The sequence below is a fragment of the Pygoscelis adeliae genome, unplaced genomic scaffold (genome assembly GCF_000699105.1).
Source record: "Pygoscelis adeliae isolate BGI_AS28 unplaced genomic scaffold, ASM69910v1 Scaffold179, whole genome shotgun sequence".
Classification (NCBI taxonomy): Eukaryota; Metazoa; Chordata; class Aves; order Sphenisciformes; family Spheniscidae; genus Pygoscelis; species Pygoscelis adeliae.
In genome coordinates this window covers 994,856-1,013,834 of record NW_008825612.1, presented here as the reverse complement: position 1 = coordinate 1,013,834, position 18,979 = coordinate 994,856, and the positions used below count along the sequence as shown (strand labels likewise).

The following is an 18,979-nucleotide window of genomic DNA, read 5'->3' as shown; positions in this document are numbered from 1 at the left end:
TTGTAAATGTCAATATTAGAATGAGAAATATTTTTAGTTAGTAGTTTTTCGTCTTAGTTTCCTGGGGTGGTTAGTATTGCCACAGAATCAACAAATACCTTCTGTTCATTGTTCACGTAGTAAAAACAGCTGCAAGATCAACTGGAATGACATAGTTCTGCAGCCACAGATTTGGTATTCAGTACTCCCAGATGAATCCAGCTATATTAACAGAAAGTACAATTTTCTTGATAGCACACCAGTGCTGCTGAGTCACTGTATATATTAGGTAGAAATGCATCTGTAAAGGTCACCACCACAGTGGTAGCATGGTAGTTGCTCCAGAGATCACTCGTAACTCTGGACAGTTACTTTACAGACAGAACTTAAAACAAAAGACATTTTTAGAAAGGAATCTTTATGATCCCCACCTTAAAAGAAGGTGAAGTAGTCTAAACAAATCTGAGTTTTCAGTGTCATGTACCCAAACAGCAAGTTCTCTAGAACAAGAATTTTTTGCTGGCTGTTCGCATAATGCCACAACATATGTCGTGACACAACTGTCCCCGAGTATAGCCAGCAACTTCTGGGTGCCCATAATGCACCACAAATATTTTTTGCATCTTGCTTGCTTTTTTTTTTTTTCTTTTTTTGCTTGGGTTGCATTGTGTGAAATGCAGGTCAGTGAGAAGTGTTTCTTCCCCCCCAGCAAAGTTAAGTTAAAAAAAGGGAGGGGGAATGAAAGCGCCGATATTTTTAAGTCATTTTATGTATAGCATTCAAAGCAGAGAAAGAAATGAGAGTATCTAGATGTAGCTGAAATCACTTTTTCTAAGATGCCCTTTCATAAATAATGTTTGTAGGGCTTGATAATTCTGAATGTTGCTTGTTGCAGTTTTAATTAGAACTATTCAGGTAAGGTCTATCAAATCAAGCAGTTGTACCCTAACTACTTGGCTATCTATCTAGCATGTCAAGGTTATTTATGCAGCAGTATATTTTGGCCACCTATACCAACTTTTACAGTATAGCGATTTGTAATTAACTCGGCTGTGCATGTAGATGAAGTGTTACATACCAGGGATCAATGAACGTAATTCCATCAGCAGATTCCTGCAGCTGAAGTAGTAGAAGGTAATGTCATTTGTTGGAGAAAGAGGGGTTTATTTCAAACATCTTTAAAAGTTACAGTTCATTGGATTGTTTCACTTTTTGGTTCTCATCTGTTTGGGGAGGCAGGGAAGAGTTGGCAAACTTCTCTCCATCACTTTTTGCAATTCTACCTGCAGAACTTGACACAAAATGTAGAAATGAGGCAAATTTATTATTACCGATGATTATCAAGTTCCTGGATTTACTGAAAGTACTTTAATACTTAATTGCCACTTGGTGCTGAATAAGCACTTAATAAACCAAAATCAAAGGTTGATTAAATTATATATTCTAATTATGTAGTACAATAAAAGGATGTTTTTGCTTGCAAAGTCAAGTTGTTGGATAAGGACATAATTTTTTAGAGGTCAGCTCAGAGTTCACAGCTTCTGACTTCAGAGAACCTAAGCTAACTTTCTGCATCCTGCAGTAAGAGAGCTGTGTCTGCCATCTCTTTGCTGCAGGAATTCTTAATTTTAATAATGCTACTATTGGTAACAATGCTTAATTTTAATAACGCTACTATTGATAACAATGCTTGCAATTTCTCATGACCTGCAGGGGGTACCAGTTTAAGATTTTATATTTGATCCTGTTGAATGCAGAAAATTAGGCCATGCACTGCGGGCTCCTCCTCATCCTCCCCAACTGTTCTCTATAACTATCCCTAAATGGCAGAATGGATGTTCCAGGCATAGTTCAGGTAGGGAAAATAGACTGCAGACAAGTATTTCTGTTTTCCTGGTCGTCCTCTCTTTCTGAACACCCATGTTAGGTGTGTAGGTGTTGAGATTTAGGGGTTTTTTGGGCAATTTTGTTAGCAGCAAGAATTCCTTATCCCTCCCTGAAGCAGAAAGATGAAACCGGACACTACAGCAGGAGCCTTCCATCTGAGTGGTAGCAGAGGGTACCCAAAGTGCACCAGGGAGGGTCCATCTAATAGCATTCTCAGTTCTTTTTGTATTTGTACAGAGACTAGACAGGATGGCCTAGCTTGAGCCGTTACCCTTCCTCTTGGCTTTTCCCAAGAACTTCAATATTAAGCCAACACGTTCACGTGTGAGGTTCCCGAATACAGCACAGACATGCATTATGAGGCAGCTCAAATCTGCTACTGATTGACTGGGGGAGGGGGGCACAATTTCTTGAGAACATGGATTTATTTGCCAGATTCCATACGCTGCACAGTTTTTTGTTGGAGGATACCATCTTTATCTTTGCTTCAAGGTCTGGTTGTCTAACTCCAGTTGAAACTGGTTGACACCGAGATCAGTTACAGAAAACTAGCCCCCCCAAAAGTCCAAGTTCAGGAGAGAGAGAAGCAGTAGGCCATCAGACCAGACATATTTCAGAACTGCTGTATCATACGTACAGAGTTTGCATAACTACTGAAGTATCTTGTATATAAATTTTGAACTAGACATTTATTTGCATTGACAAGAAAGAAATCTCAGCAATCAGATGTTTAAAAAGATGCCTCTAAGTGAAAAGAGCCAAACCTGACCATAAGAATTTCTTATTTTTCTTTCAACTATGCATTAGTGAGATTAGTCAGCCTGAAGTCTAGACGCAATACCAATACTGTCACAAGGCCAATGCATCAGGAAAGAACGGAACTGCTGCTGCAAGGCAAGCACAATGCAGTGCTAATTAGCATTAGTATGAAATCAGCCTGAATGCTAAACTGGTTGACTTTGTGCTTTTACCACCATCTTAAAGATGTTGGCAACTTCTACTCCTTCAAACTTTATTAAAAAAATAACAGCGGCAGCATTACATCCTATAAACATCAGCCCACAGAAAATATTCTTAATTTTAAAGCAGCAGGTGTCAATTTGAGTAATAGTTTTATTTAATTCATAGTTCCAGCATCTGTAACTGATCCACCATAGTCCACAGCAATAACCGCTGAGCAATTAGTAGCCATTACAGCATGAATAATGCTGTGAACAGTAAATCACCGAAAATGAATGATTAAAGTACATGCTGTGTACAGTGGAAGCACAGGTAACAGCCTCTCTAAGTTTTCAGTTTAAAAATCTTTGCAGGTCAGTAGAAATCTGGGTCATCATGTTCTGAAATTTAATCATTCTGTATGAGGCAAACATGATTACATCCCTTTGCTTAACAGTGTGAGATTAGCAATTGCAAAGTAACTCTTCATAACAGGCATTTTTTTGGCAATCTTCCCAAGGCAATTGTGGACTTGATTAGGCACCAGGACTGAATTCTCTACAGTAGGAATTATCCAAATATGGCTACTGGCATACCAGGAGAGATGATCAAACATGATGGATTAAATAATTCAGGGGAATTCTTTGTCTTTAACTGATATGGAAGCAGAACGTACTTTCTGCTTATGCTTCTAAGCCATCGTGCCAAATTAGCCTTACACATTTAAGGGGAAAAGAACTTTTAGAAAACAAACTTTGGGTTGGGTTTTTTTTGTTTTGTTTTTAAGATTCTGAAAAGGTTAACTGCTGAATCCATGTACAAACTCAGATCTGAGACTACCTGGAATCAAACCGCTTTAGAATTAGTACAGGCGATGGACTGTTCTCTAGCTACCATAACAGATGACCACAACACTAAGCCAAAATAGCTCCCCACTCTCCAACTTTGGGAAACTCTAACTGGTTCCTTTTTGAGTACTAAGTATATCCAGACACAACTGCATATCAGGTGGGGGGGAAGGGAATTTTAAAAGTTACTAAAAGACTATAAAGATGGAATTTTGTTGCTAACCCCAAGGATGTTCTGAAAAGGGCAAAGGATTTATTTACAGCTCATGCCTTGCTCACAACTCTCAATTTCTTCCTCAGCCTACTACTTACCAACACCTGTTAATCCCTTACATCCTCCCCTTACCCATTCCCACAACCCTTTTCTCCTACATATCTTACCTCTGCTACACACAGGTTCCTCCCCCCCGCCCTTTCTTTCTGCAATGCTCTATGTCATGCTTTCTTGCTATTTCTCATCATCTACAATCTTACTCTGCACACTTCAGACCAACCACAGTGTTTAATGCAGAACGGAGACACCCGACTATGCAGAGGATGACTGCGTGAAGGAAACCAGTTTGGCACATGAATGCTCTCCGTGGTGAGCTGAAGGACCCTTGTGCTGTGGCATATCACCGAGCATGAAGTATGGCTGTAAAGCTTGGGAGGATGCTGGTCTTTGGAGCTACTTCAAAGGAAAAAGCTGAAGAGTAGATGAGAAGTAGATGTCCATGAAAGTGAGGAAAAATGGCCTGTAGCACACGGGAAGGCTGCACATAGGAAAGCACCAGATGGCTGGGAAGTGGGAGTGGCCACTTGTACAGAATCAGGAAATCACTGGTTTCCCACCCAGAAAAGGCTGATCTGAACCTAGCTGTAGGTAATTTCACCTATTGCAGACTTGCTGTTTTCCATCACTAATTTGTAGGGTTTTCTAGAGTAGAACAAATGCTTTAGTTCTGTTGAACTAATGAGTTTAGGATAGCATCCACAGAAATAAGATTCTCTTGTAGTTTGCTGTTGTCTAAACTTCACTGAATTTCATTACGAAGCATCTATTTAAACGGCCTTCCACTGATTTTTATGGCAGCGTAAAGGAAGGGTGCTACTTTCCTCCCGAGATTAAGAAAACAAGTTTGGCTCCCCTACAAATTGCTGCAATGTACATGCACTTAGGGGGGTAAAAACAAACCCCACAGATTCTTAGCAGATTCAGAATCTTTTCTCATACCTAAAAGATTTATTATGTAGCTAAAAAAGAAAAGATTTCTCTTTAGGGTGTGATCCATGTTCGATAGTTGTGGGGACAGGAGAAGAAAGTATTAGTCCCAGAAGGGGGAGGGAGGGTCAGAACATTAGAGGTAAGTAAAAGCAAGCATACTAGCCGTACTTAGAAAGGGCTGCTATATACTGTTCCAAACCCACATCATCTGTAAACCAAGTGTTTGCCACATCATCTGGAAAAGTTACTGCATATGGTCAGAATAAGTCACTTGTATAAAGCCAGAGCATTCAGTTAAGTCAATAATAAAGGGTGTAATAAATATCTGACAGTTAAAGGAGCAATAAGAAAATCCTCCAGATAAGAAAAACGATTGTCTCTACATCTAACTGTTCTTCACAGACTATGGTTAAAGCACAGGGAAGGCTCTATTACAAAATGTAAAATGGAGGAAGGGACAATTCCCAGAGCACTGCAGGTTTAAGCTTCTGGGCAGGAACTTGCTTTTACTTTCTGCAAAGTAAAAGCAAAAAGTCAAATCGAATTAGACAGTCGATATGCAAATCATGACTAAACTGATGTCAAAGGACTATTAAAGATGATTTGTACCTATAGAGGAGAACTGCATAAACCTTTATCTGGACCACTCTTGTGATCTAGAAGTCTCACAGAAAGAGCAACAAACACAATATACAATTGAGGAAGATCCAAATCTCAGGTCTATGGAGATTTAGTTATCAAGTTCAGTAATATTTGACCAGGATGGGCTGATAAAAGAGTTCCAATTACACCTTTCTGGTTTCAGTTCATGGCATAAACTAGAACTGCCACGACACTATCAATTAAGCTCCATCAGCTGTTTAAGCAGAGAGAGAATGCTTAACTCCAAATCCCTTCAAAATTATTTAGAACGAAGAATTAAAGACCAAGCACTTATGAGGCATTTTATGAAGCAAGTGACCAGAGCTTTGCTTTGGTAACAAGTTAAGTCCTTATCATAAACCTTTATTTCCCAGCAAAGACTATAAACAAACATCAGTGGAATGATGAATTAAAATCTTACCATCAAAAAGGTGTGATTTAGTTACATTTTTTGAGGTTTTCATCATGTGCTTTCTTTTGAGTTTATCCTTTTTGGGATTGAGTGTTTTTTTTTTTTTCTTTTCTTTTGTCTCGGCATCTTCAAAATTATCTTGAAACCTACAGAACAAACTAATAACCAACAGATCATACATGTCTGTGGTCCTTGGAATTAACATCCTGGTTATCTACATTTTTGACAGCTCTAACAGGACGGAAAGGCCTTAGTGGGACAAAAAAAAAGTCACAGCAATCTCTGCAAGTTGTAAGAGATTTGTTTAGCATAAAAGTATGAGTTCTTTCCTTATGTAAAAAGTAGAATCTTGTGCGCTAGCTCCACATAAATCCTTCCAGTTAGCAAAACAAGGAGGAACACTGTACAGTGCCCAGTAAATGGATTTGAAATAGCATAACAGCTTCCTTTTAAGGGGCAGTTCCCACCTCTTCTAGTGTGTTCTGCAATACCGCTCAGATACATTGCTTAACTGCTCAAACGTCCTCACTGGGCACCGGTACAACTGCAGGAAGAGAGGAAGCAAGAGTTATGCTAATATTTTTCTGCTGCACTTCTCAAGTAACTTAAGGCTACTTAATACAAATATACAAATGAACTAATACTTTTTCAGGCTTGTATATTACATAGCAGTTAAAGCATCTTGGGACTGTGGTAAAACAAAATTCACAGTGTTTGAAATGAATAGTATTCTGCAGTTAGTCTGGTTTACTAAGGAAGCAAAGCTCATGCAAAACCACTGCATTGTGAAAGTACTGCATTTCACACGCATTCCATGAAAATCTGTAGACATTCAATAGTCTGGGAAAAAAATACCCACAGTTGACCAATTTTCAAAGCAGATTTGGGAGGCGAGAAGTTACTGGAAGGTGACCCAACAGGATACAAACTCGTGTGATTGTTTTCTATGAGGATTCTGATTTCAAATAAGGACTGAGCTATCTCATTAAACTAAACCTGCAGCGTAAGTCAAAGCAGTCATCAGATATCCACTGGAAACCCAAACTTCAATAGTTCCAGAACTTGCAAAACTATTTCTTCTTCCCCACAACAGGCACTTTCCTAGAAAGCAAGTTTCTTGTCAGTTCGAATAAGAGCATGTTTCCGTATTCATTTATCAGCATGCAACAAGTGACAAAAGCTGTAGAAAGATACAACTTAAATCTTTGTATACAGTTTGATCAATAGTTTGTTTTATTATTTAGTATATAAAACTAAACAGTCCAGATTAAGGCAGTGGAAAAAGAAAAACCTCATTTCAGTATTTCCTTTTCATCTTTTCATCTTTTCATCTTTTCATCTTTTCATCTTTTCATCTTTTCATCTCATCATGTTCTTTCTTTTGAGTTTATCCTTTTTGGGATTGAGTGTTTTTTTTTTTTTCTTTTCTTTTGTCTCGGCATCTTCAAAATTATCTTGAAACCTACAGAACAAACTAATAACCAACAGATCATACATGTCTGTGGTCCTTGGAATTAACATCCTGGTTATCTACATTTTTGACAGCTCTAACAGGACGGAAAGGCCTTAGTGGGACAAAAAAAAAGTCACAGCAATCTCTGCAAGTTGTAAGAGATTTGTTTAGCATAAAAGTATGAGTTCTTTCCTTATGTAAAAAGTAGAATCTTGTGCGCTAGCTCCACATAAATCCTTCCAGTTAGCAAAACAAGGAGGAACACTGTACAGTGCCCAGTAAATGGATTTGAAATAGCATAACAGCTTCCTTTTAAGGGGCAGTTCCCACCTCTTCTAGTGTGTTCTGCAATACCGCTCAGATACATTGCTTAACTGCTCAAACGTCCTCACTGGGCACCGGTACAACTGCAGGAAGAGAGGAAGCAAGAGTTATGCTAATATTTTTCTGCTGCACTTCTCAAGTAACTTAAGGCTACTTAATACAAATATACAAATGAACTAATACTTTTTCAGGCTTGTATATTACATAGCAGTTAAAGCATCTTGGGACTGTGGTAAAACAAAATTCACAGTGTTTGAAATGAATAGTATTCTGCAGTTAGTCTGGTTTACTAAGGAAGCAAAGCTCATGCAAAACCACTGCATTGTGAAAGTACTGCATTTCACACGCATTCCATGAAAATCTGTAGACATTCAATAGTCTGGGAAAAAAATACCCACAGTTGACCAATTTTCAAAGCAGATTTGGGAGGCGAGAAGTTACTGGAAGGTGACCCAACAGGATACAAACTCGTGTGATTGTTTTCTATGAGGATTCTGATTTCAAATAAGGACTGAGCTATCTCATTAAACTAAACCTGCAGCGTAAGTCAAAGCAGTCATCAGATATCCACTGGAAACCCAAACTTCAATAGTTCCAGAACTTGCAAAACTATTTCTTCTTCCCCACAACAGGCACTTTCCTAGAAAGCAAGTTTCTTGTCAGTTCGAATAAGAGCATGTTTCCGTATTCATTTATCAGCATGCAACAAGTGACAAAAGCTGTAGAAAGATACAACTTAAATCTTTGTATACAGTTTGATCAATAGTTTGTTTTATTATTTAGTATATAAAACTAAACAGTCCAGATTAAGGCAGTGGAAAAAGAAAAACCTCATTTCAGTATTTCCTCATTCTTTTTCCTAAACTTTTGCATCTAAAGCCCACACCTTAAAAGACAAAATTGTTCTAACAATTATTGCTATACGATAATATGAATTTAAGTTTTCTTGTGGTCACTGTTTTATGCTTGTGGTATGTGTCTAACCATGTGTCCCCTTAGCACTGGAAGGAATAAAGACAACAGTACACATTTGAGTCCAACAGTAGTTTATTACCCACTCATTGCAGATGAAGTTAGACACTTCAGTTAATATGAGTTTAAATATTAGTTGACAACTGCAGAAAGTGTACAGTGAGTACAAAATCATTAACAATAATGTAACAAAAACTTCCTATGAATTTTTAAAACATCGGTTGTACACTATTATACAGCAACCATTATATGATCTTCAACTAACTCGGGGCTTGCATTTGAAAGTACTGTTTTTTTTTTAAATAAAGTTCTCCAAGAGGTTGAGAGACTGGGGGTTACAACTGCCTTATTTCCCAAAATACTACTAACATACAGCCTTACCTTATACAAACAAAGCTGTTCTATATTTTATGAACGCTTGCTTTTATCAGGGAATGCAGTAACAAGAAAAAATCTATACATAAAAAAATTAAACTCCAATACAGAATATATTATATATCTCTCTATATATTGTACTACAGATTTCATACAAATCAAGTATAGGCCAAATTTTGGCATCATTTTTAAGTGCATTAGGTTTAATACAAAATCCCCGTCAGACTTTTCTCTTACTTTTCAGGTTACTAGCTCCTGAACTTACCTTTCTGAGTTCTGATACTTCAGACATCTAGAATTGTCTTAAGATCTAATTTCCATTTCAGGAATATCACTCTTTGTCTTTCATTACACTTTCTAACAAAAATAAAGTTGTGGGAAAAACTTAGTGACTAATTTAGTCAAAGTTTGTGACTAATAAAATTCTCCAACTTGATAGGACTTTTTATTTACATTTACGGGTCAGTATCTTTAAGGTAGTATTCTCCTCTGTACCCTCTATTCTTCTTTGATCCTACAGGAACAGTTACTAATTATACACTGCGAGCACATATTGCTTTGCTTCTGTTTGTTAAATGGACTCTTACCAACATGCGAATTATTTCTGGTGCAGAATGGAGTGCAAAGACATTTTTCTAATGCATAGTTAAATTTGCTTCAACTTCAGCATGTGATACTCGCTTTTTAGAGAACACCTAAAGAGCTATATCCTCTTTGGCACACAGTATCACATTTTATTTCCAAATTAAGCTCTGTTTGCCTTTGTTTCAAGAAGTATTATAGTAAGAAAAACAACATTAATGACTCACCTACTCTATCAATTTGACAAATGTGGTATTTACAGTAAATTTTAAAATAGGCTTATATATTTTTGCTGAAACAAAAAGGCTATCTAAGCTTTCCACTAGAATAAAGTTCTGGCATGAAGTCATTCAATGAGACTTCCTCCCACAAAAAAATCAAAGCTTCCTCAAAGTCATCTGTAGAATATAGAAATAAATTGTATAACCTAGAAACGTTCTACATTAGACCAAAAAACCACACGAGAATCAATTACAGTAAGTTGAGTCACAATACCCAAGAAATCAATACTCCTGTCATCTTTTTATCTACTGACATTATTCTGGGATCTCGTCGTTCAGCACAATGATGGTACAGAGGGGAAAGCATCAATTAAGTGTTGCAAACGTACAGCCAGTTCCAACTACTAAGAAACAGCTTCTAAGTAAAGCCCTTTAAAAGTCTTGTAAAAACTGGGCTAAGTACGATTTTAAAAAGAACAATCTCTCAGACCTCAAAAGCAAGGATATTACATTTACACCTTAGAAGGTGAGTCACTTCACACAGTGATGCCTGTACGCACGTCAGAGCATGGACATGACCTCCAGGGTTCATTCTCGATGTAATATGGAAGGAACTAGGCGCAGAACTCCCAGTGAAGTTAACAGTTGTACAGCAGTGCCCCTTCATGCCATTGAATTATTAAGTATCTTATGTATTATGTGTGAAAAATCTCCATTTTGTATTGAGAAAGCAAATACTGAAATAGAAACAACTTTTAGCAGAACAGATGTATTTACTTACAGCATGCAAGGTTTGTTTTTATGTATTTGAGCAGCTAACAGCCACTAACAGCCCTTAAGTATTTACAAGTTCAAAATTACAATCTTCACATAAGTAGCAACTGCTTACAGAAAGTTCAGGACACTCCCTGGGAAATAAGCAAGAAATGGAGAAAAAAAATACTGAAAGCAGTAATAAAAACTAGTAGGCAAAGGAAAACGTAATAGCTTTTAAAATCCAGACAATTTAACACTGTTCTGGTAAAAGAAAAAAAAACCAACAAAACAAAAAAGCCACATAGCACATTTGAAGATGCCATTTTAAAAGAAATGCATCTGGTTTTTCAGGAGAAAAGCTGTACCTAAGCTTAAAAAGTTTTCCAAGTAAATAAACAAAATACAACTCCCTTTGTTTTGCCAATGTACCTTAAAATAGCTTCTCCACCTCCACCTCCCCCCCCCTCCCCCCAATTCCCAAGGCAGTGGTAAGGCAAAGGAAATCAGAGACTGAAGAGCTTCGTCGGTGATCACACAGGAGAAAGATGCTTCAACCCCAGTTCATGGTATGGGAAGCAAAAGTAACAGCTTTTTTAATAAACATGAAACTTTTTTCAAAACAATAGATGCTAAAACTTACCCAAGATGCAATGCACATGTTAGTTCTGATTGAGGGCCAGCTCAGAAGAAATCCTGCTCCTATGTTTAAGGCAGTCTAAGACTAATTTGAGTCTCTTCAGCCTCTTGGAAAACAATTTTGTGCCAACTTACACTCTACGTGACTATTAGTTTCAGGTTTTATTTCATACAGTAATCAAGTAAGACAAATTTAACTCGTAGCTTTTTGTAATAAATGTGTATATCTGCTTCTATAAAGTAGTAGTATTTCTCTCTTTAGGACTATACAAGCTGGAACTGAGGAAGTTCACTAGTAGTGGCATATGAATATGTTTTTGCACCACTTCATGAAAGGTTTCAAGTGTATTGTCCTTCTGAAAAGACATTTAACTACCTTTTAAAGCTATGTTAAATTTACTTATAAATAATTTGGTACCAGCTGATGCTCATACTAGGAACATTTTTCATGTTCAACTCTAGGAATAGCTTAGGGGAAAGAAAGTGCTCCAGTTTTACCTGCTGTTATGTCTGATTTGAAGGAATCTTAGCTTATTAAGCAAAAATATACTAAAATATAAATATTTAAGTTGGATTTTTAAATTCTTGCATTTCTTTGATTCTTTATTCTATAACAGTATTCATATTGCATGATATTTTGTGCTAAACTGCCCTCTTGAGCCTAGCCCCTTATAAAACATGAAAATAGAATAGTAAAACTTTTTTCATGTAAACTTCAGTAAAGTAGTTGCAGTCTTAGAGATAGGGTTGTAAAGGTGCTGTATAAACATTCTGATATACATTTCCTGTGTACTAGCCTATGTGGTACATGGAACATGACTTTTTAAAGTTACCCAATGTAATGTATAAAAATATAAAATATATATTTATGAGTACAGTAGAATAAGCTACAGTGCAATTTTCCTTAGCCTGCTGAAAGCCCTACGTGCATATGATTTTTTTACCCATTCCAGATCTTCCACAGTAGATTTTATTTTCCATTAATAGTACAACAGAGCAAGCACAGCTAGAAAAGACAGCTTTAAGAACACTCTAATGCTGTAAACTTGAAGTTCCTAGAAGTCAAATACGTACCTTAAAAAATTAGTTTAGCTCACTTGTCTCTGCTGTGCTAGAATTCCAACATTTTTCGCTATACACTGTAAAGCTAGGATATTGAAGGAGAATATGCCTTAAACTTCAGCGAAAGTTATCCTATTATTTCCACCAGTTCTCAGACTAATTTGATGTAATTGGAACTACACCACTTGCTCAGGGTTTTAAGCATAAGGCGTTTTGTGTACATTCCCCTCAGCTATTTCTGTAATGACTATCTTAGCATGCAAAGCCAAACCAGTGGAAATCCCTCCCTCAGAACCTCAGAATCCAATTCACATTTTGCTGCACATTCAGCATTAAACTGCAAAAGAGGAACAGATAGAAAAATCAAATGCAGAAATATGCACTGAAACAAGCTAACCATTTTCTACTAGGTACGGTCTTTTCAACTACAGAAGTTGTTTAACACACTATCAGTTCTGAATACATCAGTTTGAATACATTCATAGTGGTGCTTTCTGAATGCACTGAAGAAATGCATCAGAACAGTAGCTTTTCACATCATCTAATGCCAGCGTACCGTAACTTTGACTGCTTTGAGGAAAGAGATACGAAGTTAATTTTGTTAATTTACATATTAACACTTTGGAGATATGAGCTCCAATACAAAAAACCTTCCAATTCCAAATGTTGTTTGCAAAAAATGTAAGCTTTGTATTCTATCTAATCACTACACTTCCCAACCAAATTATGTTTTTCCTCAAAAAAATGTACAATACAAAACTAAGTAATTCATGTCTGGCCAGACAATAAGAGAGCTCTTGCTGCGATATGACAGTTCCTGACATGGAAAGAACAGATTAGGCAACACATTAACATAGACAAAATGAAATACAGAAGAGGCACGTGAAATTGCAGTTGAAGGGTCGTATTCTACTCATCACTGGAAAAAGGATCACAAAAAGCTGAAAAGTGCATAATAATTCGGTAATATTTAGATATGCCCAAACCATTTATGCATTGACCATACTGTCTTGACTGCTCACAATCTGCCTATCAGAATGGTTAAAAATTTAATTTGATCATTATATTGTCTTATAGCTATCTAAATTGGGTAAAAGTGATTATCACCTTTAAATATAGTACGTTGATGCATAACAATACATATATTTTTTTCTAGAGTAAGGATTATATTTTCTAAGCAAATATCTAAAACCAATGGTCCTTCTAAATTAGTTTGGAATTGTAAGCGAGGCCCATTTCTTTGCAGAATGGGGTGTTTTTGTTTATATGTTTAGATAATTAATTTTGAATATCTGTCCACTGTATAAACAATCTCCAGAAAAATATATCCTCTTCCAGTAACTTACAATACACATTAAAAATACTTACAAAAGGGATTATTGCCCATTTACAACATCTTGAGCTTAAGGACACAATTCTCGGGTCATTTCATTTATGCAATTTTGATCAGGCTAAACTGAATATTCTGGTTAACTTGAATCACACCAGCAACGTGGACAATCTAACATATAAAACTTCTGCCTAATTACGTAGGATTTTAAATCAAATTAGGCATTTTTACATCACAGTATATATGGCATTTCTTAATTTAGCAACAGAAAGGCACAGTTATTAAACCATAAAATACAGTACCTGAATCACATATACTCTAGTGATATCTACCAATGCCAATCCACACATTTTGCTCTGTAGAGTGGGCTACAGAAAAAGGTTTGTTTTTTTAAAAAAATTCAACCTCATTACAAGTTTGGTCCATTAGAAATGCCTATTAGCTGAAACATCTTGAAGCAGGACTTCAGGAAAGAATAGAGGAAAGCAAATTTAGCAGTCTATGGTCCAACATGAATAAATTACTATGAAATGGCAAACAGATCATGAATGAAGCTTTCTGATTCATGAATGAAGCTGTCAGACATACCTTTAAAATGTCAATGTATACAGGTACAGTATGACAGACGTTCCAGATACATTCATTGCATCACACACACAGAGACTTTGTTACAGCAATAAGTCTAGACATAGCATTTATAGAGTTCAGCACTTCTCGTGGACTGGTATTTGACTTCTGGCCCCATACCGTACCCAAAGATGTGCAAAGTTCTTCAAATGCTTTGCCTGCTATGTATTGCTGTTAAAGTGAAGACCCTGCTAAAGCCAAGCTCACTGGCCTTCCCTTAGCAAACTAGTGCACCTGTTCAAAAAGCAACTAGCTCCGTTCTCCCTATTTAAAGTGATAAAACTGCATCAAGAAAGACCAATAAAATGGAAGAGGCAAGGAACAATAAACATGAGGGAGAACCCAACCGTTCCATACGTAATATAGCGATAGGGAAGCTCAACTTCCATGCGTTGTCTTGCTTTCCGTACATCGTCATGTGGTATGCGAAATATTTTACAGGCCAGTGGAATAGTGGCTTTTTTCATCGCTACTTTTGTTAACAACAGAACTATTACTCCAATCAACAACCGCAATATGGCTTTTCCAAACACAGTCACAGTGAGAGAGGAAAGAGATAAAGGTAACGTATCGGGAGGAGGATCTAGCTTTAGACCCATTATGTAGTTAACGTGAGAGCCACAGGCTACTCCAGCACCACAGCCCAGTATCTGAGCTGTGTCTCCTCGCGATGTGCTCCAGGTGTCTAGAGTAAAAGAGAAGATGCCCAGGGCTAAATGGAGACTGATGATAATTAAGGGTGCATATTTGTAAGTTAAGTTGAAGTTATCAATCAGGTCCACAACCGGATGGAAGACAACCAAGATGAGAATAGCATACAGAAATCCAGCAATAACATCCTGTTGAAGAGAAAGATGTGGTTTCAGTGTAATAACTATTTTTACAAAATAATTTAAGTTACATTAGCACGGAGACAAGCCTGGTTGCTCTGTTGCTAAAAGCAACTTGTGGATTCCCATCTTTTCTCATTTACTGTACAAGATTAAATCTTTAGTTAAAGATGACGTAAGGAATTGCATTTGATCACCTATTAATAGGACATCTGCATCATGATCAGATCATGAATGAGGCTTTGATCAAATGATCCGTGATCAAACAAAGTTGTAGATCTACCTATCTGCTGGCTACAATGGTCCTTGTCCAGGACTGGGGCATTCCAGCCTACAGTCAGCACAAAGCTAGCCCAGCTAAATAAGTTGTGCCAACTTAGTTTGCTGGAACAGCTCAACACTGGATCTAAGTGCCTGGGTGCCAACACAGAAGCACACTGCCAGCAACAGCTGGTAAGGCAGTTGAGGACCACTGCGGCTAGGCATTAGAGCAGCTTAGACTTTCCACTCCAGCATCAGAATTAACAATACTGCAAGAATGGAGAACTGTATCCAACTACGAAAGGAGAAGAGGTAACTTCAGTGGCTTCATACTTGATTTTCAGTTTTATTATTATTTTAAAAATGTCTTCTTAATTAAAATGTTACTCTATTTTTATATTTATCATTAAATTTCAGTTACCATTGATTATTCACTCAGTTGCACAGAATTATCTGCAACTTAAGTCACCTTTAGTGACTTAAGAAGGAATTTGTTGAAAGCTTTTTTAGAAACCGGATCACCTTCATTCACATGCTTATCAACTTTTCCATGTGAGCCAGGAGGCGAGACTTTCATCAGCAGTATTTGTATTGCTCCATCTTCAATAAATCATTTTTATTCACTTCCACTAATTGAATCCTTGATAAAAGCTCTAATACAATTGACTGATATGAAAGTCAGACTTGCTGATTTCAGAAGCAACCACATATTTGTGGTTGCTGCCATATTTGCCACCCTACCTGCCCCCATCTTAGGCACCATGGTTGATTTATGTTACAGGTAACACATGGCTAATTGTATTCACTCAAACACTATAGAGAATTCAGATATGAGACTGCTGAATAACATAGTGTACATGATGCATCCCTATTTGTTGCATGACTTTGTTCTAAGACATTACCTCTCAGCTGACATTGTCAGCTGAAATATCCGTTCATCCCATTGTCCTCCATACAAGTGGTTCTGACTTGGGAAGCCTCCTAATCACTAATGCAAATACGTCATTCAGCTTTTCTGAGCTGCCTTATTTTCACATGCTGCTTTTACACTGTGTTCATCTACCAGCTTTACTACTCACTACCAGGCTTACTGTTTGCTGTCTGTTAGCTTTTCTCCTAGCAAGTGATCTGCAAAGAACTCTTTAGCCATCCTTATTAGTGGTCTTACATTCTGATTACCATTTTGTAGTGTTGTTTTCCCATTTTTACACTGCATACGTTTGTGTTTCAGTTTGATTTTTTTTGGAGTCCCTTTTAATAAATAAGTCTGTTTCAAATATGACAACTTTGTTATTTGGTTCTTTAGAAACTTTGGTAAGTGAAACCCTAGCATTTAGCATGGCACTCCGAAATGCACATGCTTTGAGTAACTAATGTGGAACCCGAGTGGACATTAACGGTCACACTCTCATCCTGCAAAATTATTTCTACTCTATAGAGGAAAAGTTAGTCTATGCTTTACTGCGGTCATCAATTTCTGCACTAAAACTGCTATTAAACATCAGCTAAGCCTCAGCTGTGGACTGAGTTTATGAAAGAAGAATTAACAGAAGTTTGACATCCACTTTTAGCTATTGTATCAATTTCTCTGCTGAAGAAATGTAAGTATTCTCTTCCTATATGGTAGGACATTCTAAAAAAAAATCTATATACAATTACTGCACTTAAGGTGTGATGGAAGTTTATGCAATCAGAACAACATTAAAATAAAAGTTTAGTAGGATTATTTTCTTACCAAAATTGAATGCATTCCCATATAAATTCGACTACAGCAAACCAAAGAACACCAGCAGAACGCAAGGATCAGTCCAAACATAAGGGGATACTGGTAGGGAAAAAAATTGAGAGATTGTATTAGAATTTGGAAAAAAAATAATTACAAAAATCACTCTATACAAATTCTATAATTAATTCCAATTAATGCAGCTTATGCTTACCCTTTTCCTTGCCCTAGCCTACCCAAGCCTAAGTCAGTCCACTTTTCACAAAGTCAAAACATTATTAAGTCGAACTTTTTCAACTTTTTCCTTGCCTTCTTCCTTTGCATTCGGGATATATGAATTTCAGGGCGTTGGTCATATCTTTTCAGACAAAGCAGTAAGAAGTTAATAGATCTTTGTAGCAGTTAGTCTTGCCGTGTTATGATATCCTAAATTGGCAACATGGGCAGAGACAAGCCTTGTGTTATAAACTGTGGAACAGTTTTACACTTGGCGAAGCAGCTACATAATATACTAGTATGGTTAACAATTATCCAGGCAGAATCTAGTAGCTTCACCTTTCTCCTGAAAAGGAAGAACTTGTAATAATTTACAAATAAATACACACTGTTTTAGAGTTTCTGCAGTCCTTGACTCAATCTCTGAACATCAGTATCAAACTCCTAGAATAGTAATCTTTTTTGTTCTCTATAAACCCATGTAAAATTTCCTACTACAATCCATGTTTATTAAACAAAAAACATCAAATAATTATTTCCAATTATTTCCATCTTCTGGTAGAAGATCTTTATTAATAAGGACTGTTTACCAGGAACAAACAAAATACTTTGTTTTAGTAAGCACATATCAGCATGTGTAGAAACTTAGTCTTTTAACTTTTTTAGGTTTTGGATAAAAGTATGCTAATTCACATCTTACAGCATAGTAAGAAATACTTTCCCCACTACCATATTGCAAAATGTTGTACAAGACAGGATACAGCTTCCTTTTTTCAGTATTAAAATAATTATTAGTTCCATAAAAGAAGCAGTCACAAGACAAAATGGCATGTTTCCAAAATTGCTTCACTTCCTTCACAAAAGCAACGATAAACATTTTCAACATAAACAGACAGTCTAGATGTACTTGAATCTCAGAATAAAAACTAAGAATTACAGGCAGTTTTCTCGCTCTTTTTTTTTTTGTGGGTAACCTGAAGGGTAGAATATCTGACAAATTAGAGAAAGTATCTTTAATCTTATTGGAGAAAGTTGTATGTCCTCTGTGAAGGCCACTTAACAGACTGACAAGCTTCTAAATCAGTCTTTCAATGAGAGGTTTGAGAAAAGATTATCAGTCTTCTGCATTATTCCAACATTCTTTGAATTCTCAGATCCAGGACCACGTTAATATGACAAACCTAAAAAAAATTTCTCAGACTAACAGAAAATCAGGAAGCTTACGTTTCACATAAGAAACGGGTTTCACATTAAAATCAATTCTAAATGCCCAGCTCACAGTTGTGTTACATGTAGTTTAAACTCTAATTCCTGTAGCAACATTTGTCTTTGTTTCTACTACACTCATCTACAGATTGTACCTAAACAAAATTATGTACTTAATGATTAATTTCTAACTGAAACGATGAAGGAACAAATTCAGTTTCCTGCCTTTCAGAATTATGCTAATAATGGGCAATACACCAGTAACTAGGTCATACTGAAGACAGGATTGCAGAGTTACCAGATGCTGACATTGTTACAGCAGCCACAAAAGTAATCCCTGCACCCTGTACTGCACCACCAGAACACATTGCAAGTGTAGCCCCATCACTCACCCCCATTACGCCTCTACCATCATTTCCGTTGTTCTCAGGATAGAAGTAACGCTGCCTGCGCCAGGAAGACACTCAAGCCACACAGTCTCCCTGCCTGGTGCT

At 36.8% G+C, this 18,979-nt stretch overlaps 1 protein-coding gene across 1 annotated transcript in view; it reads right to left on the bottom strand.

Annotated features, from left to right (window-relative positions):
• Positions 1 to 14,442: 14,442 nt before the first annotated feature.
• Positions 14,443 to 18,979, bottom strand: part of SGPP1 (sphingosine-1-phosphate phosphatase 1) — a 20,005-nt gene continuing 15,468 nt past the window's right edge. Inside the window, exons 4-5 of the mRNA XM_009332748.1 lie at positions 17,076 to 17,165; positions 14,443 to 15,088 (exon numbers count right to left, since the gene is read on the bottom strand). Coding sequence (XP_009331023.1) covers positions 14,537 to 15,088; positions 17,076 to 17,165 — 642 coding nt within the window. The 3' untranslated portion in view covers positions 14,443 to 14,536. The remainder of the gene's footprint in view (positions 15,089 to 17,075; positions 17,166 to 18,979) is intronic.